Raw genomic sequence first — 26,235 nt, forward strand, 5'->3', positions numbered from 1 at the left:
GATATTTCAGGCATACAGGGTGCTGGTTGGAAAGGCACTGATTTAACTGGGCAGGACTATGCTCAGAAATTATAAAGTTGGAATATATTCCTGAAGTGCGCTCTTTTAATCCTTGAAGGTTTTGTCCTTCAGCTAGACACAGCTACAAGGCAGGTCAATCTGAGAAGTCAGACTGCAAGCCTGAGTGGAGAATGCTTTCTCACCTTGCAGATTCTGTGGAAAGAGCTCTGCCTCATGCCAGATGCTCAAGGACATGTAGGAAAAAGCATTTCTGAAGAAGGAATAAGCATTCTGTCTGCAGTTCAGAACTAAAAAAGGAGTTTGTTTATTGAGAGCAAGATGATGCAAGCAATATAAAAATCAAAAGCTTATCTGGCTTTAATTGACTTTTCTTTCTCTGCTTCTCAAAATGGAGTTGGATTTTATTTGCACATTTTCTATGGGTCCCATCTGCTCAGAAATCCTTATACAGGGGAAGCTGTGGGGCAGATTCCTTAAGTGACCCTTTATGAGAATTCTTATCAGGGTGGGAGTAATTACTCAATGCTGCCTACTTCTTCCCCTTCTGCTTCATGTGTACTACAAAATAGTCATTGCATGCGATGGTGAGCCCAGCGATTAGCGAGAAGAAGCTCTGGAAGCCCACTTTGCCATCTCGACACTGGTCCAGGTCCTTCATTATTTTGTCCACAGCCAGAGGGTCTTTTTGATTCTGAAAAAAAGAACAGAAGCAAGAACCATCAGTCAGTGGTTGCAGTGACGAGCTTTTTTGATTTGTTCTGCTGACTACTATATGTATAATCTCCTCATTACTTGAATTCTTGCTTTAGATCACAGTGATATTTGGAGGTCTTCTAAATGTACTTCTCTGCTTTGAGAGAGCATTTCAGTAAATTCATATTTATTGCAGGCTAGGAAAGAGGTTTGCATGGCATTCTTATGTAACTCAGGGACTAGAAACAGTCTATTTCTAGAAAGAGGAGAAAGAGGAGACACAGTGCCAGAGAAGGGAGATCCATGACTCTGAATTCTCAGTCCACTTAAAATCTGACCTGCTTTACTCACAGTCCAACTGTTACCACAATTTTTTTTCTTTTTTTTTTTTTTAATTGGAGGATAATTGCTTTCCAATATTGTGTCCTCTGCCATACAAATTATTCTGAAGGTATGGACCATGGAGTTAAGTGTTAGTTGCTTAGTTGTGGTCGACTCTTCCCAATGCCATGGATTGCAGCCCTCCAGGCTTCTCTGTCCATGGAATACTCCAGGCAAGAACACTGGGGTGGGCAGCCATGCTCTTCTCCAGGGGATCTTCCTGACCCAGGTATCGAACCCGGGTCTCCTGCACTGCAGGCAGACTCTTAACCATCTGAGCCATCAGGGAAGTCTGTTACCACAGTTTGTAAATTTACATTCTCTTAACAAATTTTCATTCCTTATAGCATGGTCAAGTCCTTTAAGAAGAAACTCCTTATGAAAGACCTCATGAGATGACTTGGGGAGTAAATTTCAGATCTTTGTCCTGTGGATTTTGAAGCAATGCTAACGATACCCTGGGATGGGTTAGATTTAAAGAGGAAGGGCAGTTGGTCCTCTTTTCTTGGCACAGCTGAGGCCAACCTAGTGTGACTTAATATCATATTAGCCAGGTGAGTAAGTCACATACCTTGGTGGAACTTCATGTAACAGCTAAGAGTTGAGGCTGGACTAGAGTGTTTCTAAAATTGCTTCTGTTCTTAATGAGTTGGCCAATCTATGTCATACTATCCTCTTTGCTGGATGTTTTACACTGGATGTATTTAAAAAGTAGAACATGTGATGAAGTCATAAAACTCCCCACAACTCTCAATGCCTTAGCACAAATGCATGGAACTGGAATGAACAGGTAAGATCCCTTTTGTTTTTTCTTTTCCCTTGCTTTCATGGGTGATTGGTTTAATCACTCCTTTTCATAGTGTTGATGCTTAGAAGTGGGAAAGTGTAGTTTCTCCTGTAGGGTCCATGCCATCAACCAGAAGTAAATATGGCCATTTACAGGTGTTAAAGGGTTCAGGGGGACTTTCCTGGTGGTCCAGTGTTAAGACTCGGTGCTTCCGATGCAGGAGGGTGGGTATGATCCCTGTTCAGGGAAATACGATCCCACATGCTGTGTGGTACAACCAAAAAAAAAAAAACAAAAAACCACTAAGGGCTCAGGCAAAGCATTTATGAATCCTGTTGACTGCATACTTGAGTAAGGGAACTGACACACACTGTCTCAAGTGTGGTGGATGTTTATATAAACTATGCTCAGAAACCCTTTAAGGTAAGTGGCAGCATTTCCAACATGCCCTAAGCAGCCAACTATAACCTGTCTATGCAGCTACCTCCCTCTTTTGGTGGGTTTCAGTTAATTCTGGCCTCAACCCCAGCTTCCTGGCTGCGGTCACAAGCAGTGCAATTTGGATGACATAAGGGATCAGGTTTAGAAACAAAACGCTCTGTCAATGTAGCCAGTGTGGGTGTGCCTGGAATTATGACCCCATGCTTAGAATAAATTGTACTGCCATGTTCAGAGCTGTGTTGAACACTTTATCGAACCACAAAGCCTTTAGGAAGGGTCTTTGTCTCATGTGATAGTCATCCTGGCTTCTAACTTATGTAACAACACAATTAACGAGTGTTTAGAAGCAGACTGAGAGCTTCTTTGCGTGATGGGCAGGTTTACAATGAGCACATTTTGTCCTTGAATTTTACGCTTGTCTAGAAGGATCATAGAAAGTGAAAGTGTCTTGGAGATAATCATGTCCAGCCTCTCATTTTATAGAGCGCCTGAACTGAGGCACAGAAAGCTGAAGCGACCTTCCCAGTGTCAGTTCGGGTCCTGGTCTGGTTTGTATCAGAGAACTGTAAGAAAGCAGAGCACCAGTGTCCTCTAACTCATTCTAGGATAGCACTGTGGTAACTGCAGCTCTAAGATACAAGTTAAATGATTGCCATCTGTTTATCTGACTGATACTCATAACCTATAAATCATCATGTACTCTATAAAACCTTATGTTTACTGAGTCAGGAGTCAGGGGCTTACCATGCAGATGACAAGGGGCAGGACTCTGCCTTTTACCGTCTCCTCCCCAGCGGTTCAGATGGTAAAGAATCTGCCTGCAATGCAGGAGCCACAGGTTCAATCCCTGGGTCAGGAAGATCCTGAAGATCCCTCCAGGGGACATTCGTCCCCTGGAGACAGGCATGGCAACCGTTCCAGTATTCTTACCTGGAGAATTCCATGGACAGAGGAGCCTGGTGGGCTACAGTCCATGAGGTCACAAAGGGTTGGACACAGTTGAGTGACTAACACTTTGACTTTCCCTTCACCCTTTATGCTGCTGCTAAGTTGCCTTAGTCGTGTCCGACTCTGTGTGACCCCATAGATAGCAGCCCACCAAGCTTCCCCATCCCTGGGATCCTCCAGGCAAGAACAATGGAGTGGGTTGCTATTTCCTTCTCCAATGCATGAAAGTGAAAAGTGAAAGTGAAGTCGCTCAGTCGTGTCCGACTCTTAGCGACCCCATGGACTGCAGCCCACCAGGCTCCTCCGTCCATGGGATTTTCCAGGCAAGAGTACTGGAGTGGGGTGCCACAGGCTGATGCAATGTCCCACACCAAGTACAGTAGTGATCCCTTTAAGTGACTCTGGTTGTGGCAGGCAGGGACGGGTTTGCATTTCAATCTGGTAGCGCAGGCATAAACTCAGACTGTGCGCCTGTGTTCTCATAGCATTATCAACGTGAAAAGCAGTTTTTCCTGGAGCGATGCTTGGCTCTCAATCAGCAGACGCTTGACACCATTCGTTTATAGTCGTGCTGGAAAAAAGTTTGAAAGTCTTTATCTCAAGAGATTTAATTTAAGAAGGGGCATAAGTGGATGTAACCAGGACGGGGCACCTCTAGTGCCAGGTTTATGGACCTGAGGGCAACAAGGCAGCCTGGATGACGACTCTGGTGAAAGGCCTTCTGTCCTGAAACTCTGTCTCAGTGGACACAGTGACTCCAGACGGAATCTTTCTAACACCTCGTATTGTGATTTGTGTGTAGTCTCATTTCATTTCCAGACTGTAAGTTCCTTAAGAGCAGGGACTATATGTCTTCTTTACTGTCTGTTTCCTCCCATAGTATCTTACAAACAGGAGGCACTCAACAACGTTTAATAACTAAATGAATGAAAACACCTTTCTAGTAGTGACTTCCACAGGGAAAGGCTAGAAAGAGGAAGGGAAAGGAAACAGGGCCCAGAAGCATTATAACTGATTCTTTCTGAGCCTTTCAACACTTACTTCCAAAAATCCAGGGAACTCCTTTTCCATGAGTACTCTGAGGTCTTCTTTTGTTAAGTAACCTTTATCACCTGCAAATTTGTGAAATGTGAACATCATGGTTTCCATGGCGTGTTCCATTTGAGACGGCATTTTGGTGAAGTCTGTTGAAACCTATTAAAGGATGGAAAGAAACAATATACATGAACTCTAAAAAATTTTATTCATTTATTTATTTGGTTGTACTGGGTCTTAGTTGCTGGAGGCAGGCTCTAGAGCACACAAGCTCAGTAGCTGTAGACCCACACGGCTTAGTTGCCCCAAGGCTACATTAAGTGACATGAATTACCAGTCTTTTGAGAATGACTGGAAGAGCTCAGCCATTCAATCATTTTCCAATTCACCCCAGGTTTGGGGCCTTCCTCCTGCTGATGGAAACAGGCACTACAAGTATTGGTGCTCTGAATGAGGGGTTTTATCTAGTTGCCTGCTAAGTTTGGATAATGAAGAATAAAAACTCTGATCATTTGGAAAAGCAAGATCAGTACCCCTTCGTTTAACTGACAAAGTACCTACTGAGAGAACAGATGTTTCACCACTGCTCTTGGTGGTGGTGGTGGTGGCGGGCACTGGTAAACGGGACTCTTCCATGTGAACATGGCTGAATACCAACAGCCACAGTCAAGGGTCATTAATAAAAGAACTTCAACCCTCCAAGCTTCACTAGACCTTGCTTGGTCTCATTCTAGGGTTTAGAAATCTGCTTAATGAATTTCATCTTCTGAGCACTTTTTTTTTTTTTTTTTTTTTTGCCACACGGCATGGCTTGTGGGATCTGTGCTCCCTGGCCAGGGATTCCTTGTATTCTTTACTAAAGTTCTGAACTTGCTATTGATTGTAACAAGGTCATTTGCATCTTTGTTACTACATGAGTTACAAGCTACCAAAGCCTTGAGAAATACAAATACAAGCTACCAAATACCAAACACAAGCTACCAAAGCCTTGAGAAGGAATAAGTAACGGTGTATATTAATCACTTTGGGGACCTGACATATTTTTGGCAGCACTAGACAGAAGAGCTACTCTCACAGTCTGAGGTGCAGTGGGAAAGGAAGAGCTTTTCATTGTGAATAGCTTAAAAGAAAGGAAAGGGTTTATCAGATCATTATATTCAGGTAAAATAATCTGGGGGCATTTGTCTCATCAAAGCCCAATGCCTGGTACTTAAGAGGAGTACCAGTGAATTTTGCTTAACTGGAAGGCATGATTCAGCAAGAACAGAGTAGCTTTGGCTTACACCAACTAAAATCACTACTGGATCGGAAATAGATGAAATTGAATCGAGACTAATATACCACTCAAAAAAAAAAAAAAAAAGTTAGGAATTGGTTTAGAGTAGAAGGCAGTGGCAACCCACTCCAGTCTTCTTGCCTGGAGAATCCCAGGGACGGGGGAACCTGGTGGGCTGCCGTCTATGGGGTTGCACAGAGTCAGACACGACTGAAGCGACTTAGCAGCAGCAGCAGCAGTCCCCAAACCTTTTGGCACCAGGGGCTGGTTTTGTGGAAGACCGTTTTTCCACAGATGGGGAAGGGGATGGGGGATGGTTTCAGGATGATTCAAGAGCATTACATTTATTGTGCACTTTATTTCTAATCTAATGCCACCGCTGATATGACAGGAGGTACTGATCCACAGTCCCAGAGGATAGGGACCTGTGGTTTAGAGCAGTGGTTGAAGGGGAGGCTGGCATCTTCTCCGGAAGAGTCTCAGTAGGAACTGGAGACATGCATTCATTCTGGTTCCTGTTGCTGACATATGCGTACTCAACAGAGATCCCTAAATGCTATCTTTTACTGAGGAGAGGGTGGAGCTGGTGAACACGAGGATTGAGCAATTACACTTTGAGTTGAAAGTCCTACCCCTTAATCCCCAGAAAAGTACAGGAATCAGCATGCCAAAGAATGTGCTACTCTAGAGAATACTATAAGCCAGAATCTGGCGTGATTCATCTGGAAGACTTCTCATGGAGAGAGCAGCAAATTCAAGGTCCACTGGGGGATGAATTCCAGAGGACTCACATCCTTTCTCCTCTCTCCTGACACAGCCAGTATCTGGCTTCACATGGCAGTGGCTTGGAGGGAGTCAGCCTCGCCTGGATTGGCTCTGCAAGTCCAGCAACATAAGAGATAACAAGAGCACTGAGCTCAGTGAGTCACCTTTGGGAGAAGACTGGCATCCCAGTTCAGTTCTCAGGAAATATCTCAGGAAAGGAGTCAGCCACCACAGAGGTTTAAAAATACCTGTGCCCAAGCTCTACAGCCAGAGCACTTCACAGTCAATGCCCAAAGATCTCAGAAGCTGATCTGGCTGTGGGACACCTCGTTCACTTTCTTCACAGGGTAGAACAGAAGGAAAATGCGCTGCAAAGCCAGAGACGTTAAGAAAGGGAATGCAGCATGAAAAGGACCCCTAAGATAGGAAACAAGCTACTTCAGGAACTTCTAAGAAATACAGGCTGTAAGCTGAGGAAGTCCTGGCCACCCTTGAATACCTTCTTCAAGAGAGTGAGGCCCTCCTTCCTGGAGTGAATACTCAGGTCTCAGGACACTCCAAACCCAGCCAGGGATGGTTTGCGCTTACTATGAACTGTGGGAGCTTTTCTGCCCCCATTGGATCCCCCTCTGCTGTTTACTTAGCACGTGGGCTGTGGCCACAGCAGCCAGCACAGACTCCCAGTTTGTTGCCTAGTGCTTGTACTCAGTAGATAAGTCACGTCCAACTCTTTGCGACCCTATAGACTGTAGTCTGCCAAGCTCTGTGTCCAAGGGATTCTCCAGGCAAGAATACTGCAGTGGGTTGCCATTTCCTTCTCCAGGGGATCTTCCCCACCCAGGGACTGAACTTGCCTCTCCTGCACTGGTAGGTGGATTCTTTACCACCTGAGTCACCCGAGGAGCCCGTTTGTTCACCTTCTGCAATAAGAATGCAGAACAGGGGATACTCGGGAGACCTAAGGTTGTGGAAGCAGAAATAGGTTTGAAAATCAGAGATGACCACCCTCTCATCAGTAACCAGGGCTCCTGGGGGCATGGACCAGGGCGAGGAGCAAGTCATTCGGTTTTGCAGGTGAAGCCAGCACGCTGGTTTTAGAGTAAGATGAAGGAAAAGGGGAAGGTGCGATGCACATTATTCTCTTCGCTAGTGGATGGGTCCTCCAGTTCTTCCAGAGTGTGGCGGTAGCCCTACTGAGCCAGCCCGCCAGGCCCTCCCATCTTGGGCGTGGCTCACCCGGGCTGGGCAGATGGATTGATTGCTAAAGCAGCAGTTCAGGAACTTGAATCTGGGTTTCCACCACTGCCTCCGCCCCACCGCGTCCCGTTCTCCAGCCACCCGACGAGCTCCACCCCCAGGTAGGGGTGGTACTCTAGCTTCTGGCTCGGAAACACTTCCACTGGATGGCCTTGGGCTGAGAGGCAGCGGCATCCTCTCTGTTCCCCAGACAACCTACTGCCATTCCGTCATTTATCTGCCTCTCCATCCTCGATTTAAGTTCTTAGAGGGTTCTCAGTTGTGTCGGTCTGTTCTGTCTGGAAACCACTACATGGTGGTATAGTGTTGCTAATGAGCGAACGAATGAATCAAACAGTTCCCTTGGCTGGAGCTGAGGTGCAGGTGTGATTACCCTGGGCTGAAACGCTGGCCACTGGGGCAGAGCAGGAGGTGAGGGCTGCAAAGCGGCTGGGAAGGGCCTGGAAAGGGGCAGTCAATGAATGAACAGTAGAGTACATTCCATAGTGTGGCAGAAAATGGTGTGTCCTGCTAAACAGGTCTGGTCACCCAACACTTTTACTCTAGTTTTGGTTTATCCCTCTTGATTGCTTTCTCACTGTGAGCTCCACAAGCTCTAACTACCTCATTGTTGGTCACTCACGTGTTTACTGAAGTCATTTTATTGTGATGTCTGTGTTTCTCCTATACAGGTCTGAAGAGTGGATACTCACATATGTTTCTTTGTGTAACTGTCTCTTCAGAAAAAATTTCTGGGCTCTACAAATTTAACTACAGTGGTGGGAATTCAATTTTTGCTGTACCTACACTGAGTGTCTACTTTGCATGACTAGGCTCGTGTGGGCCCCCTCTCCACAGCCCCCACCCCCCATGGTGCTTGACTTTGGGGAGTTCACCAGCTAAGGTCATACTATTTTAAAATATGTCCTGAAATCTAGTTAACTGTTCTTCTGTGTCTTTCTCCACTAAACTGTGGGCTCCAGGAGCAGGGTCTTAGAAGCCAGCACCCTGCCTTCAGAGACTGCTCAGTGAATCAGTAAGAAGGAAATTGACAATAATATAAATTTTGAGCCTTCTGGGAGTAGCAGGGAAGTAGGGGTCCTCCTTAGAAAAGTGTCTGCTCCTAAGCAATATCAAATGTTTGCTATGGACCCATGCCCAGATCCAGGCCATAATTTCAAAAAGGAGATTTCTAAAGAGCAAGAAGTCTGATCTCTTCTGTGTCTTGTCCATGCCCTAGTTTTCTTACAGCCCACCCAAAAAACAATTAGCAGAATGTTAGTAAAAACAAACATGTTATCTAAAACGTGTCTTAGGTGTCCTTCTTTTTGATGATTTTAAAAAGAAAAAAAAGGGGGGTGAGGGAAGGGGAGTGGGATCGGGAATTGAACCCCAAAGGCATTCTTGAATTTGATCCCTAAAGGGAATTCAGCAAAAGTGAGTTGAGGCAATGGATCTAATCCAGGCTGTCTCTCCCACCTTTCACCAAACATAAAATTTTCCCATTAAGAAAATGAGCGGCAAAATAAGAGTTCCAGATACAATCCTATAGGAAGAACTCTGAGGCCTTCCTACCCTAACAAAGTACATCCAATTCTCCATGAAGAGCTGTCAGGTATCAGCCAGAACTGGCAAACGGCCATTGTGACAACAGCTATTAAATCCATTGTTGGATTAGGTGGTAGTTATTTAATAAAGGGCCAGGAAGTGCTGAAAATCGTTAAAAATCATTCTTTTTGCTTTCGATGTGAGATTCCTAAATTGTTGAGTCTCAGAAAAATGAGAACCTTAAGACTCTAAAAAGATCAGCTTTCCTAGCAGTCTGAGTGCTAATCTATACTTTATATCTCTGAAAGGATTCCATTGTTTCCTTCAACTTTAAAAGACTGGACTGGATCAAGGCCATACCAAGTGGGTAGTGCTCTAAAAAAGTCACAGGGTTGGAGCTGTCCGTGGAAAGCAAAGAGGCACTCAGTTTCAGCTCCACCCAGCCCAAGGCCTGACCTCACTGGAGAGTAGCTGCTGGAGAGGTTGGCCAGGTGCCAGACATGGGAGGCAAGGGGGCCATCTGATGTTGTACACAGGAAAAGCCGGGGAAGAGCATCGCCTAGAAATCAGAGTGCTTTATGCCCAGAAGACCATTAGGAGAATCTGAAGAAACAAAATAAGAATCTCCAAATGGTGGATCAAGGACCACAGTGAAGAAAGTAGCTTCTGGCTGTCAAGGGAGGAATACATCACTTGGAAGAGATGATTAAACAGAAACCAGACAGGAGTCTGTGCGGGCAGGGCTGAGGAAGAAATTTCAGATGAATTGTGAACTCATTCCTGCCCTAATGCCTGGCATCACCTTTTGCAATTTGATGAAATATGCTGGAGGCAAAGATCACTGACAGGGTGTTTCCGTGGGCCTGGCCTCACCTGAAGGGCAGGATATAAGTCCACGGCTGCAGTTTGAAACTCATGCTGTAGGGGAAAAAGAATCTGCAGTAACTGCAAACCTCTCAATGGGAAGCACTACCTCCCAAATAAAGCTGAGGCAGCCTGCCAGTGGGAATCCAGACCCATAACCCAGCAGCTGAAACGCCATGACCCTACCAATCTAACTTGTCCTCAACCACAGTTCAGTCAAGAAACCTCTCCTTCAGATGGCCGGCCTGTCCGGGTGTGACTCATTTCCTCTTGGAAAATGCCCTCTAAAATGGCACAGTTCCCCTTTTCCTTCAGGGGAGTGTTCTGTCTGAACCATCTGCAGAGAGTCTGGAACCATCCAGACCACACCCACATGGTCTCACAACTGAGTCACAGGCTTCCACTAGGAGAATCCGGGAGCCCTTTGTGCTAACCACGCCCTGCAGAAACCTCAAGGGAGGGAAGCGGGTGGGCTTAACGTATTCCAGAGTCTGGACCAGGGCCCCGTGGTGCCTGGCACAGGGCTAGCTGCTCTGCTGGCCCCTCCACCCTCGCCCAACAAGGCAGATTCCGGGTTTCAGTTAGGTGGAGACCGCCCGAGGCTGGAGAGTGCGGTATTCAGGTCTGGGGGCAAAGCACCAGTCCTTTGCCAGGCTCAAATTGTGTCCAGGTACCAACAGTTCATTTTACTGGGCCAGGTTAATCTGGGGTGTTAGATCCTTCATTAAACTTGCTCTTCCTCTATCTCTGTATAGATCCACTAAAATAGCAAGAAGGGAACCCTTTCAGTACAAAACCCACTTCAGTGGTGGCCGAAGGTGATGGCTTCCCCTTACCCCCTCAGCAAAACTGTTTTATAAGGAAAACAAATAGAGCCGTCTTCCCTCCGCTGGTAGAGAGAAACTTCTCGTCTAGCAGACAAATAACAGGAAGCCCAACCTTGAAGCTTCGAGGAGAGGGACAGAGGGGTGTCCTTTAGGGCGAGAACCCGCCAGCCCTCTCCGAGTCTGCACGGGCCGTCCAGCTAGGAGGCTACGAACATCTGGACAGAAGTCAGCCTGCAGCCGGAGCCCACAAAGAAACAAGCCGGCCAGGACAGGGGGCCAGAAACAGGGATTCGGGTAACTGCGGAGACCAGTCGAAAAGCAGGAGGGGTGTAAACAAAGATATACCGAAAGGTAGCGCAGAGCAGACCCCGGGGCACCGACACCGAAGTACTGGTAAAGGCCAAGTGCTCCCTCCTCTGGGGGTCTGGGGGGGTCGCGCCGGGGAGGGACAGGGGAGGTGCTCGCCCAGCTGGGGTGTGGCCCAGAGCTCGGGGAGAGGATACCCCCGCATGCCCAGCCGACGCCGGACCACCACCATCGTCGCACCCCCACACCTGGGACGCCCGGTGAAGACCGCCTGGCCAGCGGGAGCCGCCGACGTGGGGATTTCCCCGGGCGCGGGCTGTGGGGCCGGGGACCGCCCGGGACCGGCGGGCAGGACTCACCTTGGCGGGAGGCGCAGCGGGGACGCTCGGCTGGCGGGGACGCGCGGCCAGTGAGCACAGCGCCGCGGGCAGGGCGCCTTAGTACGTGGGGGTGGGGGGCGGGGGGAGGCAGGAGGAGCCTGGGCGGGTGGCAGGGCCTCGGCTCACCCCACCTCTTCCCCTCCCTCCTCTTCCTGCCCGCCTCCCTCTCCCCCCGCCCCGCCACACTCACACCCCGGGCGCAGCGCACACACCCTTCTCTCGCTATGCGGAGTAGCCTCGCTCCAGGCCTCCACCCGCCCCCAGAGAGAAAGATATTGTCAACTCTTCCTACTCAAATGCTCTCGAATATTTTCGTGCCCTTCCTCTAGGGTTTGCTTTTAGCGAGTAAGTGTGGAAATCAAAGAATCCAGTCGTTCTGCGGGTGGGGCGCGCTGGCCCGGAACCAGATTGTAAGCTCCTCGTCTGTAAACTACAGGTCTAGGAATTATTTTCTACATGATATTGTAGGGAGGGGCACCTGACGCAAAGGCCTCAGACTTGGTTTCAGATTAGACTCTAAGAGGTAAATTGGGAGGGGGGGGGTCCAAGGCCTGCGGGGGGTCTCCCCCTCACCCGCCGCCCCGCCTAAGGGTTGTTCTCGGAGAAGGCGAGTTCACTACCCGCCGCAGTGAAGGGGGTGGTGGTGCTGTTTGGCTTTTTAGCTCCAGGGCATTAAGAACCTTTCGTTGAACTGGAAATTGACCCCTCTTAGCGTGCGTGGCAGTTGGTCTGGCGTTCAGTTTCGGCTGTAGTTGACATGATTAAAACCTGTTTAAGAATCTCCTTTTTTTCCTTTTTTTTTTTTCCCCTGAAATTGGCCTGTTTGGTCCTCAAAGCACTTCGGAAGTAATTTAGAGAAAACCTAAGGGTTTCCTAGCTGGTGCTATCCACTCCCCCACCCCCAACATTTATTTTAATTGTGGTTCAGGGTTAAATGCAAACTACTAGCAGCTGTTGGTGGAAAAGGGCCCAGTCCCAAGTCTTGGGTTTTCCTTTGTTCCCAGGGGAGGTCCTGGGAGGAGTGAGTGATCCCTGAGGAATGAGCAGTCTTGGGGAATCCTCCAAATGCCTCCATGTGACTAATCTGAGCTCTTGCCAGGAAAACTCGGATTTCAGTTCTCACTCCACTGAGTTCCTCAACCCTGGTGCTGAACGTTCAAGGGGGCAGTTCTGCAGCCTTCCCATAGGCTTCCTAAGCTCTTCCTAGGCTGTTGGCTACAGTCAAGAGTGGAGAAAATTCTCGGTCCCTTTAGTTCCAGGAAAGATGCAACTGGATTTAGAATGAGAACACCTGAGTTCCTATACTATGCACTCCTTGATTCCTTCACTTGATTTGCAATGTTTAGGAATGCTTAGTGTATGTACTGAAAGAAGGCGATGGCACCCCACACCAGTACTCTTGCCTGGAAAATCCCATGGACGGAGGAGCCTGGAAGGCTGCAGTCCATGGGGTCGCTAAGAGTCGGACATGACTGAGTGACTTCACTTTCACTTTTCACTTTCACGCATTGGAGAAGGAAATGGCAACCCGCTCCATTATTCTTGCCTGGAGAATCCTAGGGACAGGGGAGCCTGGTGGGCTGTCATCTATGGGGTCACACAGAGTCGGACACGACTGAAGTGACTTAGCAGCAGTGTATGTACTAGGGCATGGGGATTCGGAAATCAAAGAATCAGTCTGTCCCTCAAACTTCAAGCTTTGTTGGAAGATAGATTAGCAAACAAAATCCACTGAGCTCAGTGAATGGTAGAGGATGCTATCGGACACTGTGAGCATTGAGGAGGCACCTCCAAGTCCCCATGGAATTATCACAGAACAATTCCTGGAGCAGGAACATTTGATAGATGTTTTAAAGATAATATTTACCATGACTTTTAAATTTGATTGTAAAACAGGTGCATTCTTCTTGTAGAAGGTTTGGGAAATATACCAATGTATAAGGAGAAAAATAAAATCACTTGTAAATGCATGGACCAAAGGTAAACATTTTTATGTATTTCCTTTTTTTCTGTTCATATTTATGTGGTTGCATTGAGTCTTTGTTGGGCCCAGTAGTAGCCCCATGACATGTGGGATCTTTCTGGACCAGGGTTCAAACCCATGTCCCCTTCATTGGCAGGCAGATTCTCAACCATTGGACCACCTGGGAAGTCTTGGGTAGTAGTTATTTAGTGAAGGGCTGCTGCTGCTAAGTCGCTTCAGTCGTGTCCGACCCTGTGCGACCCCATAGATGGCAGCCCACCAGGCTCCCCCGGCCCTGGGATTCTCCAGGCAAGAACACTGGAGTGGGTTGCCATTTCCTTCTCCAATGCATGAAAGTGAAAAGTGAAAGTGAAGTCGCTCAGTCGTCTCCAACTCTTCTCGACCCCATGGACTGCAGCCTACCAGGCTCCTCTGCTCATGGGATTTTCCAGGCAAGAGTACTGGAGTGGGGTGCCATTGCGTTCTCCGAGTGAAGGGCTAGGAAGTGCTAAAATTTGTTTAAAAAAATAAGCAAATTCATTCTTCTTGCATTTGATATGGTTTTCCTAAATTTTGACATTGATTATAAAATTATGTATTCTATTTTTGCTCCATAACTTATTTTTACTATTTATATGTCATCAAGACCGTGATTGTTCATTTACTCATTCCTTTTTATTTTTTCACTCAACAAGTTACTGCAATTGACTCTTTATGTCTGAGAGTTCTTCATCCTCAGATTCAACCACCCATGGATCAAAAGTATCCAGAGAAGTAATATCATAAATGTCCAAAAAGCAAACTTGAATTTGCAATAATTTGCATATTTTACAATCGCAATTTTGCATATTTTGCAGTCTTTACAATTATTTGCATTCTGTTAGATATTAAAATGAACTTATAAAACAGAAAGATACAGACTTATAAAATGAACTTATGGTTGGGGTCAAGGAAGGGATAGTTAGGGAGTTTGGGATGGACATGTACACCCTGCTGTATTTAAAATGGATAACCAACGAGGACCTACTATATAGCACAGGGAACTCTGCATGATGTTATGTGGCAGGCTGGATAGGAGGGGAGTTTGGGGGAGGAGAATGTATAGGATGACTGAGTCCCTTCCCTGTTCATCTGAAATTATCACAGCATTGTTAATCGCCTATACCCCAACACAAAATAAAAAGTTAAAAAAACAACAAAAAAAGAAAAGTAATCTAGAGGTGATTTAAAGTACACCAAAGGTTGTGTGTAGGTTATATGTGATATTGTATCATATTATATAAGGGACTTGAGCATCCGTGGATTTTGGTATGGGGAAGTTTCTGGAGCCAGTACCTACAAGGATACCAAGAAGCCACTGTGTTTGATTACATTGTATCTCCTTTACTCTCTTCTCTGGCCTGCCAGCCGTACTCTCAGGGCTCCCAGGTCTTAGTGGCTACAGCTTCACAAGACAGATGGAACCTGGGTTTCCAAAGCACTGTGCTAAGTGCCGAAAGTACAGTGGTAGAAATGGGTGCAGGATGGACTTCCCTGGTGGTCCAGGGGTCAAAACCCACCTGCCCATGCAGGGGACATGGATGGGTCCCTGGTCTAGGAAGACTCCACACGCCACGGAGCAACTGAGCCTGTGTGCCACAACCGCTGATCCTGCACGCCCTAGAGCCTGTGACCTGCAGCAAGCAAAGCCGCCTCCATGGGAAGCCCACAGAGAGCAGCAAGAGTGAGCCCGTGTGCAGCAATGAAGACCCAACACAGCCGAAAGTAAGTGCAGCATTTGAAAAATGGTTGCAGGTTAGACACTGTCTCTGCCCTCTTGTGACATTCTTTTTTTACTCTAGGTACTGGTAGATCCATAAAGCTCTAAGTACCTGCCATGCCTTTCATCTCTCTCTAGGAGAGGTGGTCCCAGGCAGTTCTTTCTCCAGAAGGTGATTATCTTTTATAAACCACAGGTTCACAGAGCCAGCTGTTTCCCGAGTGACAGCTGATCAGACCAGGGGCTAGTGCTTGAGGCAGAGCTGCCCACCAAGGATGGTAAGGTGGTAGGGGGTTGGGGGGAGATGGGGGGAGAGGAGCAGAATGATTGGCCACCAGAGGAATGGGAACAGATTGGAGACAATGTGGTTCCTAGAACAAAGAGGAGGTGGTATTCACATTCTCCACCAGGCCCATCGCACACTCCAGCGTAGGAAATACTGGGAGTAGGGGATGTGTTCCACTAATGAGGCAGTATTGGGTATTTTTCCCAGTTCTCCATGTCACATAGCAATGAAACCCACTTCCCAGTGGTTCTTAACTCTTGCATTTGTGGTTGCAGCAAAGAGGGCTTGATGTCCACCAGAAATGTGTTCTTCCTATCGCAGTGTAGAGGTGTTGCTGAGAAGAGGCTGCGGAGCCAGAGATTATATTCCTAGCACCTCTTGCACTTCGTGTGACTCAGTGACTAGTCATCAGCAGAATGGGGCTGGAAGGGATGGGTGTCCCCTGCAGGCCAAAGGGGGTAAGAGATGACTTTCCACGTTCTTTTTCTCCATCTTCTGAATTCTGAAATTCTAGGGGTAGAGGATCCATAGCTGGAAGGAGCCCGAGTCCCTGAATCACTGAGTGGAGGAAAACCACCAGCTAACCAGGAACATTTTCATCGACTAGTTTTGTGGGTGAGAAGGAACCTCATAATTTGGGTATGTATTCGTTACAGCAGAACAGGGTGGCATTTTTTTGAACACGGTATTTTGGCAGCATACTCAAAAAGATTAAGTGGCATGTATAGTAATCACACTATTATACTGGTCACATTTTAGCATCATGGTGGCACTGTTTAAGGAGACACTTTTAGCGCCCTGATCACTCTCAGATACTCAGGAGACAAAGTTCTGGGAAGTCTGGCAAATGGATAGTTTCTTTGTTTCTTCATTTGCATCAAGTTGCGCCCGGCACTGCACGGAAACTATGGGCAGCAAAGCTCAACATTCTGTCTGCTCAAACATGGTACTACCGGTTTGAATGGTAGTTGTAACAATAGGAAACTTTATTCATCAATTATGGAGCCCTAGGAAGGAATGGGCTGCCATCTGTGGGGTCGCACAGAGTCGGACACGACTGAAGCGACTTAGCAGCAGCAGCAGCAGGAAGGAATCACAACAATCCTCTACAGCAGTTCAGTTGAGAACTATCAGTTTACAGTTGCCTGGTCAAGACTTTTTGCTAGCAACCCCCCAAACAAACAAAACAACGGGAGCTTTCCTGGTGGTCCAGTGGAGAAGACTCTGCACTTCCAGTGCAGGGGTCACGTGTTTGATTCCTGGTCAGGGAACTAAGACCCCACATGCTGAGCAGCTGGGAAAAAAAATAAATAAAAAATAAAACAACAGACCTCCCCCCACCTCCGCTGTGTGTGAAAGTGAAAGTCACTCAGTTGTGTCCAACTCTTTATAGTCCATGGAATTCTCCAGGCCAGAATACTGGAGTGGGTAGACTTTCCCTTCTCCAGGGGGTCTTCCCAACCCAGGAACTGAACCCAGGTCTCCTGCATTGCAAGTGGATTCTTTTATCAGCTGAGCCACAAAGGAAGCCCAAGAATACAGGAGTGGGTAGCCTATCCCTTCTCCAGTGCATCTTCCCGACCCAGGAATCAAACCTGCATTGCAGGTGGATTCTTTACCAGCTGAGCTATGAGGGAAGCCCGTACATTTCCCTTATTTTTTTGACATTTAGGTCGTTAGCAGTGTTTTACTGTCATAAGTAATAACTAAATATAAAAGGTCTGCTTTTGAATAAATAGCTTTGCCCACAGGTTTATTTTCTTAGGAAAGATTCCTACCAAAGACTGTCCTTTTTCTTTGTTTACATGGGTCTTAAAGGACAAGTAGGGTCTAGCCACATTTCTGTGGGGGCAGATAGGAGGGAGAAGCATGTCCCAGGGCATGGGGTTGTGAGGTATCCTGTTTGTTCCAGGAATTGCCCCTGCACAGGGAGGATGCAAAGTCCCTGAGGGCCTTCGCAGGGGATGAGTCCCAAGAGGAGGTGCGTCTTTTGGGGCACCTGGTTTGCTTTGCTTGTTGCTGAACCAGACTTGCATCTGTTTTTGCCCATGGGTAGTAAAGTCAATCTGCTGACCCGAGGTTGTAGCAGAGAAAAGTGCAGCATTTACTGTAAGGTTTCAAACAAGGAATTCAGGGCAGCTAATGCTCAAAAAACCTGAACTCTGCCATGGGTTTCAGGGAAGCATTTTTTTTTTTTTCAATTTACTTTTAGTTGGAGTATAATTGCTTTACAATGTTGTGTTCATTTTTGCTGTACAACAATGTGAATTGGCTATATGTATACATATATCCCCTCCCTCTTGAGCCTCCCTCCCCCCACCCCCATCCCCCTCCCTCTAGGTCATCACAGAGCACCAAGGTGAGCTCCTTGTGCTACACAGCGGTCAGGGAAGCATGTTTAAAGACAAGGTGAGGGAGGGGAGTCACAGGGTGTGTGATCAGCTTGTGCACAACTCTTTGTTTGACGGTGAGGTAATAGGGTCATGTCACAGGGGTTAACATTATCAGTCCTCTGGGGGCTACAGTGCTCATAGTTATCAAGCAGCTAATGCCTTTCATTGCTGGAGGGGGGAGGGGGGCAGCGGGTTTCAGCATCTGTAAAACAGTTCAGGAAATGTGCATCAGATACTCTTATCAACGTACTTCACAGAGGAACTAAAGATTCTGTGAGTGTCATATGGCTGACTTACTGTTTAACTTCTTATCAGTTCTCCTGCCCCAACCACTGTTTTTGCCAGTATGTGTTCACATCCTTGCAATCCTCAATTCTTGAGCTTTTGTGACTTTTGTGGCTTTTGTGAGTCAGGGGAGGCCTGGGAGACGACAGCTATTCTACAAACACGAGGCAGACAGAGGACATGGGAGGGGGAAGAGGGTCTGTCCCAGGAAAGCACTATAGGGTCCTGCTTGGTTGTTGCTAAAGAATTTGGAGCTCGTTTCTAAAGGTAACAAGGAGCTGCCAAAGAATGGCTTACCAGTCACGTGGCTCTGGGGAAATCATCTCACCTCTGGGGAAGTCATTCACTCTTCAGAACCTGAGTCTCCTAACAGTTAAAATAGGGATAGATACTCATCTTCTGGGGGTGATGACAAAGAATGAAGGCATCCGTTTGGCCCTGGCATGCAGCAGTTTTCAGACAGCAGATCAGCTTCTGTGTGATCCCTCCTGGCACAGAAAAAGCTTTAAGGAGGCCGAGCTGGGCTGTTTTGTGGCCCGAGGTCTCTCATGTGGGATCTGTGGGCAAACATCTTTGCGACTTCCTTCTGGGACACTGGGAGAACTCCACCAAGGCTGTACTTCCTGAACTAACATATCTCTTGGAGCAGCAGAAGCTGAAGTTCTGTATTATTATGATTATTATTTTGTTTTTGTAAATTTATTTATGTGACATGTACACACTGCTTTATTTATTATTTTTGGTTGAGCTGGGTCTTGGTTGCTGCATGCGGGCTTTTTCTCTAGTTGTGGGGACCAGGGGCTACTTCTCTAGTTGCAGAGCACGGGCTTCTCATCGTGGCGGCTTCTCTTGTGGCAGAGCACAGACTCTGGATGCATGAACTGCAGTAGTTGTGGCACAGGGGCTCATTATCTGTGGCTCGTGGGGCCTAGAGCATGCAGGCTCAGTAGCTGTGGTGTGCAGGCTCAGTAGCTGTGGCACACGGGCTCAGTTGTGCCGAGGCACGTGGGATCTTCCCGGACTAGGGATTGAACCTGTGTTCCCTGTATCAGCAAGCAGATTCTTATCCACTGCCCCACCAAGGGAGTCCCTTATTATTATTTATTATTATTTTAAAAATAATTTTATTTATTCTTGGCTGTGCTGGGTCTTCATTGCTGCATGGGCTCTTCTCTAGCTGTGGAGAGCAGGGGCTACTCTTCGTTGCAGAGTGACGGCTTCTCTTGCTGGGGAGCACCGGCTTTCGGGCGCTCAGGCTTCCGTAGTTTCGGCTCCTGGGCTCTAGAGCGCAGGCGCAGTAGTTGTGCATTGGTGCTGAGTTGCTCTGCTGCATGTAGGGTCTTCCAGGACCAGGGATGGAACCCATGTCCCCTGCATTGGCAGTTGGATTCTTATCCACTGCTCCACCAGGGAAGGACATTATTATTATTTTTAACACAAGAGAACTCTTAGCTTGGGGTTGGAAACCATTTGCTTTCTTCTATCAGTTAACTGCAAATTCTAATTATTATAATCTATTAAATATTTACAAAGCACCTATTAATATCTGGAATGTTCCTGACTGGAGATATGTCAGGAGCAAGACAGACAAATTTCTGCCCTGATGGGCCTTTTATTCTAGTGGGAAAGGCAAATAAAATGCAGGTAAAATGAAACTAATACAAAATTTTGGTAAGTTGTGAGGTGAAGTTGAAACTGAGTGATTGAACTGACTAACTGAATGAGTGTCTTGTTGGGAAAAACAAAGGGCTTAGTTAGAGAAGAATTGAAGTAGAAAGTCAGGGAAGACTTCACTGAAGGGGGGATATTTGAACTCAGAAGAAAAGGAACTATGGTTGCAAATAGAGGAGGGACTAGGACGGAGCTTTCTGGGTGGAGGGAAAACATATGTAAAGGCTGGAACATGGGGAGGAGTTTGGTCTGAGATGGGAATTGAAAACCACTAGCGTGCCTGCAGCGAGAGGAGCAAGGGGGAGGGGAACTGGACCTTGAGAGAGTCAGTTTGGCTACATAACATAGGTGTTAAGAGCGCAGGCTTGGGGAGTGAATCATATTTTCTCTGCCGCTCATTAGCTTTGTGATCTTGAACATGTCAGCAACCTTTTTAAACCTCAGTTCTCATCTGGAAAATAGACTCAAAAGAAATCCCAGCCTCCTAGGAATATTGTGACTAGAAATGAGTAAATACTTAGCAGAGTGCCTGGCACATTGTAAATGCCCCACTCCTGTTAACTGTAATTATTATTAAGTGGAGGATGGGTTAGAACCAGACAGACTTGTGTTGAAATCTGACTTGCTGCATGATTGCTTTGGGCCGTGGGCAAGTAAGTCTCTGTGCTTTCTGTTTCCTCACCCATAAAATAGACTTCAAATTCCTTCCCTGAGGGGTGGGTTAATATGATACGAAGTGATTTATGTGCAGCCATCCTGAAGCTAGGAGCCAACCTCTCAAGATCTTTTAATTATTTTAAATTATTTTCCTGAATATATCCAGTCTCTTTTTATATTTTCATATATACATAAAGTTTATTATAACTTTTTAGCACAAGCTCAGAAGAGAATGACTATCTCAGTTCAGTTCAGTTCAGTAGCTCAGTCATGTCTGAATCTTTGCGACTGCAGGGGTTGCAGCACGCCAGGCATCCCTATCCATCACCAACTCTTGAAGTTTGCTCAGATCCATATCCATCGAGTTGGTGATGCCATCCAAACATCTCATCCTCTGTCTGCCCCTTCTCCTCCTGTCTTCAATCTTTCCCAGCATCAGGGTCTTTTCCAATGAGTCAGTTCTTTGCATCAAGTGGCCAGCTTCAGCATCAGTCCTTCCAATGAATATTCAGGACCGATTTCTGGTTTGATCTCCTTGCAGTCCAATGACTACCTAACAACTTACAAAAGGAACTCCTCTCACTAGAAAGTCCAGGGCCAGAGAATGATGAAATGACTCAGAAATGATGGTCTTTTGTGATGAAAGAATGAGAGAATCATAAGGCAGTGTAAGAAGTGAGGTTATGTAACAGTTTCAAAGGAAGCCCTGGAGATTCCAGATCTACATGTCTCTGAACGCAGGGCCCCTTGAAACTTTCTTCAAATCAAGGTCTGCTGAGCTCCTCAGCAGGATATTATTCATGTATGGCATCACACTAGAAACCCTGGAAAGCAGGGAAATTTCATAAGCAGCATTAATTCTTCTGTAAGTACAAAACCTGAAATGCACCAGGATGGTTGACAAGCAGGAGCCAGTTGGCTGTAGCGCTGTTGTCTCTGAGCTGATCAAGTTGATGGTTTTCAGAAGACTTGCCCTCCAGCAAAGAGGTCTTTCCTCCTAAGGAAATCAGTCCTGAGTATTCATTGGAAGGACTGATGCTGAAGCTGAAGCTCTAATACTTTGGCCACCTGATGCAAAGAACTGACTCACTGGAAAAGACCCTGATGCTGGGAAAGATTGAAGGCAGGAGGAAAAAGAGATTGTTGGATGGCATCACCGACTCGATGGACGTTGAGTTTGAGCAAGCTCCGGGAGTTGGTGATGGACAGGAAAGCCTGGCATGCTGCAGTCCATGGGGTCGCAAAGAGTTGGACATGACTGAGCGACTGAACTGAACTGAATGAATACCCTCCAGCAGGAGTGGTCTGATGTTAGGGAAATTAAAAAGATAGTCTTATTCAGGCTTCACAGACAAAGCAGAGCGGTCCTCTGACCTTGCTTCCATCCAACCTGGACACTGCCCTGACTGTGAGTGCAAACTTTGCGGCACCATAGATAAGAATAAAGATACGGGATGGATCTTGATACTGTTGAGCTCCTGGAGGGGGTCTGGCCGACCATACCCTGGGCTTAACAATATTGAAAAGTGAAAGTCACTTAGTCCTGACTGGCTTTTTGTGACCGCCATGAACTGTGGCCCACCAGGTTCTTCTGTCCATGGAATTTCCCAGGCAAGATCAGAGTGGGCTGCCATTTCCTTCTCCAGGGATCCAACTGGGTCTCCTGCCTCGGAGGCAGATTCTTTACTGTCTGAGCCACCAGGGAAGACCAGATAAGGTAAAGATAGGGGACTGAGACTGTTGAGCCCTTGGAGGGGATCTGGCCAACCATGCCCCGGACTTAACAACATTCCAAGTTTTACACAACAAACAGCATTAATATGAAACCAGAGCTGCAATTTGCTCATAGATTGATGACGATATCAGTCTGTGTCTTGGCATTATAAGCAGGAACCCTGAACTCCAGTCTTTGAAGTCTTACCTGCAGAATGGACAAGCTGCCTGGGACCTTCTCCTAACTGGGACTCCAGATGCGCTGTGTCAGGGGACTTCCCAGCACTGTTTAAGTCTGGATGTTGGTTAAAACCCAATTTGGTGGTGTATCCTGTGCTGTTTCTATTTCTATTTTCTTTTAGTATATTGAAAGTAAGCTAGATAATTCTCTAGTAAATACTGATATTATTTATTTGTGTATATTGAGTGGCTTACTTTGTTAACAGATCCTGAGACCTGAGTGAAAACTTTCTGCAAAACATCTGACTGTACACTCAGCTTGGGTAAAGCTGAAGTCCAGGCTCTTTTTAAACACTCAAAATAGACACCTTAATAAAACCTTAATAAAAATAAGTCATACACTTGTGGGTCTGCCTATGTTATGTATTGGGGCAGCCAGTAGAAAACTAGCCTTTCTCTTCCATCTTCTAGTCATAAGGGGCTTTAATTTTCCAGATCTCTTCAAAGGAAGAAGAAAAAAGGGTGCTATACTTTGAGTTAAGCAACCAGACCAGAACAGAAACACCAGCTTGTCTGGATCCCAAGAGTGCTTGGAGTTGGGGGAGAACTCTGCAGGGTGGGCTGAGGTCTGCCAGTCTCCCGGGTAGTTACCTTTTCTTTATTGAAACTTACTGGGAAGTAGTGTTGCAGCCAGAAATTCTGGGGGCCCTATGGAAGGGGAAATTATTTAAGCCCCAGATATTCTCTGCTTATAGAGGATACTGAAATGTGACTTGGGGGTCTCAGGCCTACAGAAGTGTGACTCTGTGGGGCCCTGGTGACACAAACCCTTTGTGAGAAGCTGGCTACTTGGTATGAACTGACGCCTCAATATTATTAGCGAGCAAGTAGCTCGGGTTTCCAGGCAATCCTGTTTCGGGGCGGAAGCAGCTAGGGGAAGCCGCTGTGAGGCACTGGGGAGATCCACGCTTGGTGGAGATTTGTACTTGGAGAGGGTGTGTCCTTGCTTCCTAGCCGATGCTGTGGGACCCTCTGGTGGTTGCACAGTGAGTAGCTCTGCAGTGAGTTTGCTTTCTAAGGAAATGGCAACCCACTCCAATATTCTTGCCTGGAGAATCTCAGGGACAAAGGAGCCTTGTGGGCTGCCGTCTACGGGGTCGCACAGGGTCGGACACGACTGAAGTGACTTAGCAGCAGCAGCAAGTGGACCTGGCAGGATAAGGAGCAGGAAACCGTGTCTAGAAACCCAAGGATTGCAGATGGTGCTGGGAAATGTATGGAGCTGGCTTGAGGTGAAGGCTGTGATTTAGATGGGGACTCTGCCCCAGTCTCTCATGTCTTTGATAGCATTTCTCAAGGCTTGAAAAGTAGGAACAGTAAAGCTCTGTGTCCATGATGCAAACAAACAAACAACAACAACAAAAAACCAACAACATAAAAATAGAGGTATTACAAAACCAATATAGTATTGTAAAGTAAAATAAAGTGAAAATAAAAATTAAAAAAAAATAGAGGTATTAGGTTGAACTAGTGTTTGGTGCTATTTGGATAAAAGTCTGAATTATGACATAGAATTCAACCAGTTTTATTGGTTGGCTTTTAAGTGAATTCATTCTAACAGTTTTGAGCACAGATATTCTGAAAGCCTAGATATTGGAGCATATACTTCCTGGTAATCAGTGGGGTTATCTTTGGGGTCTATGTTGGTCATATCATATAAAAAGAAAAATGTAATCCAGGTCATGCTTATTAAAAATTAGCTTAATAATTTTATAGTCTACAAAGCGCTGTCTCAGGGTTTGTTTTAATTGTTCCTTAAAATTACCCCAAGAAGTATTTTAGATCAATTAGGATTATAGTAATTTATTTTTTTCTTTTCTTTGTGTATTTATTTTTTATTTTGGGCTTCCCTGGCAGCTCAGCTGGTAAAGAATCTGCTTGCAACGCAGGAGACCCTGGTTCGATTCCTGGGTTGGGAAAATCCCCTGGAGAAGGGAAAGTCCCCCCACTCCAGTATTCTGGCCTGGAGAATTCCATGGAGTGTATAGTTCATGTGGTTGCAAAGAATCAGACACTACGGAGCAACTTTCACTTTTTAAAAATTAAACTTATTTATTTGGCTGCACTGGGTCTTAGTTGCAGCATGTGGGATCTAGTTCCCTGACCAGGGGTTGAACCTGGGCCCCCTGCATTAGGAGCACGGGGTCTTAGCCACTGGACCACTAGGGAAGTCCTTATATTTATTTTTAATAGGAGGATAATTACTTTACAATGTTGTGTTGGCTTCTACCATACAACAGTGTGAATCAGTCACAAGTATGCATATGTCCCCTCCCTCCTGAGCCTCCCCTGCTACACCCATCCCATCCCACCCCTCTTCAGTTCAGTCACTCAGTCGTGTCCGACTCTTTGCGACCCCATGAATCGCAGCACGCCAGGCCTCCCTGTCCATCTCCAACTCCCGGAGTTCACTCAGACTCATGTCCATCGAGTCGGGGTTTTCACAAAACACTGAGTTGAGCTCCCTGTTTTATACTGCAGTTTCCCACTGGCTGTTTACACACATGGCAGTATGTGTATGTGAGTGCTACTCTCTCAATTTGTCCCAACTCTTTCTCCTGATGTACTCTATGATTATAGTAACTTAATGCAGTTTTCAGTTCAGTTCAGTCACTCAGTTGTGTCCGACTCATTGTGACCCCATGAACTGCAGCACAACAGGCCTCCCTGTCCATCACCAACTCCCAGAGCTCACCCAAACCCATGTCCATTGAGTTGGTGATGCCATCCAGCCATTTCACCCTCTGTCGTCCCCTTTTCCTCCTGCCCTCAATCTTTCCCAGCATCAGTCTTTTCCAATGAGTCAACTCTTCGCGTGAGGTGGCCAAAGTACTGGCATTTCAGCTTCAACATCAGTCCTTCCAATGAACATCCAGGACTGATCTCCTTTAGGATGGACTGATTGGATCTCCTTGCAGTCCAAGGGACTCTCAAGAGTCTTCTCCAACACTACAGTTCAAAAGCATCAATTCTTCGGTGCTCAGCCTTCTTCACAGTTCAACTCTCACATCCGTACATGACTACTGGGAAAAAACATGGCCTTGACTAGATGGACCTTTGTTGACAAAGTAATGTCTCTGCTTTTCAATATGCTGTCTAGGTTGGTCATAACTTTCCTTCCAAGGAGTAAGCATCTTTTAATTTCATGGCTGAAATCACCATCTGCAGTGATTTTGGAGCCCAGAAAAATAAAGTCAGCCACTGTTTCCCCATCTGTTTCCCATGAACTGATGGGACCAGATGCCATGATCTTCGTTTTCTGAATGTTGAGCTTTGAGCCAACTTTTTCACTCTCCTCTTTCACTTTCATCAAGAGTCTCTTTAGTTCCTCTTCACTTTCAGCAATAAGAGTGGTGTCATCTGCATGTCTGAGGTTATTGATATTTTTCCTGGCGATCTTGATTCCAGCCTGTGCTTCCTCCAGCCCAGCGTTTCTCATGATGTACTCTGCATAGAAGTTAAATAAGCAGGGTGACAATATACAGCCTTGACGTACTCCTTTTCCTATTTGGAACCAGTCTGTTGTTCCATGTCCACTTCTAACTGTTGCTTCTTGACCTGCATACAGATTTCTCAAAGGCAGGTCAGGTGGTCTGGTATTCCCATCTCTTGAAGAATTTTCCACAGTTTATTGTGATCCACATAGTCCAAGGTTTTGGCATAGTCAATAAAGCAGAAATAGATGTTTTTCTGGAACTCTCTTGCTTTTTTGCTTTACATATATCATTTCTAAGTCTCACAAAATCCCTGTAAAATAGAT

General features: G+C 46.4%; 1 protein-coding gene and 1 long non-coding RNA gene across 2 annotated transcripts in view; one reads left to right on the forward strand and one right to left on the reverse strand.

The window, feature by feature from the left end:
- Window positions 1–301: 301 nt before the first annotated feature.
- Window positions 302–11,539, reverse strand: S100A10 (S100 calcium binding protein A10). The gene is made up of 3 exons (XM_015092248.3): window positions 11,488–11,539; window positions 4,313–4,465; window positions 302–712 (listed from the first exon to the last, which is right to left on the reverse strand). The coding sequence occupies exons 2-3, from the start codon at window positions 4,442–4,444 to the stop codon at window positions 551–553; spliced, it is 294 nt and encodes a 97-aa protein (XP_014947734.1). The 5' UTR covers window positions 4,445–4,465; window positions 11,488–11,539; the 3' UTR covers window positions 302–550.
- The window catches only part of LOC105613037 (uncharacterized), a 29,138-nt gene continuing 13,834 nt past the window's right edge, over window positions 10,932–26,235 (forward strand). Inside the window, exons 1-3 of the long non-coding RNA XR_006060717.2 lie at window positions 10,932–11,215; window positions 15,043–15,235; window positions 15,313–16,155. This is a non-coding gene — a long non-coding RNA (uncharacterized LOC105613037). The remainder of the gene's footprint in view (window positions 11,216–15,042; window positions 15,236–15,312; window positions 16,156–26,235) is intronic.

Source organism: Ovis aries, chromosome 1, assembly GCF_016772045.2.
Source record: "Ovis aries strain OAR_USU_Benz2616 breed Rambouillet chromosome 1, ARS-UI_Ramb_v3.0, whole genome shotgun sequence".
NCBI classification, from domain to species: domain Eukaryota; kingdom Metazoa; phylum Chordata; class Mammalia; order Artiodactyla; family Bovidae; genus Ovis; species Ovis aries.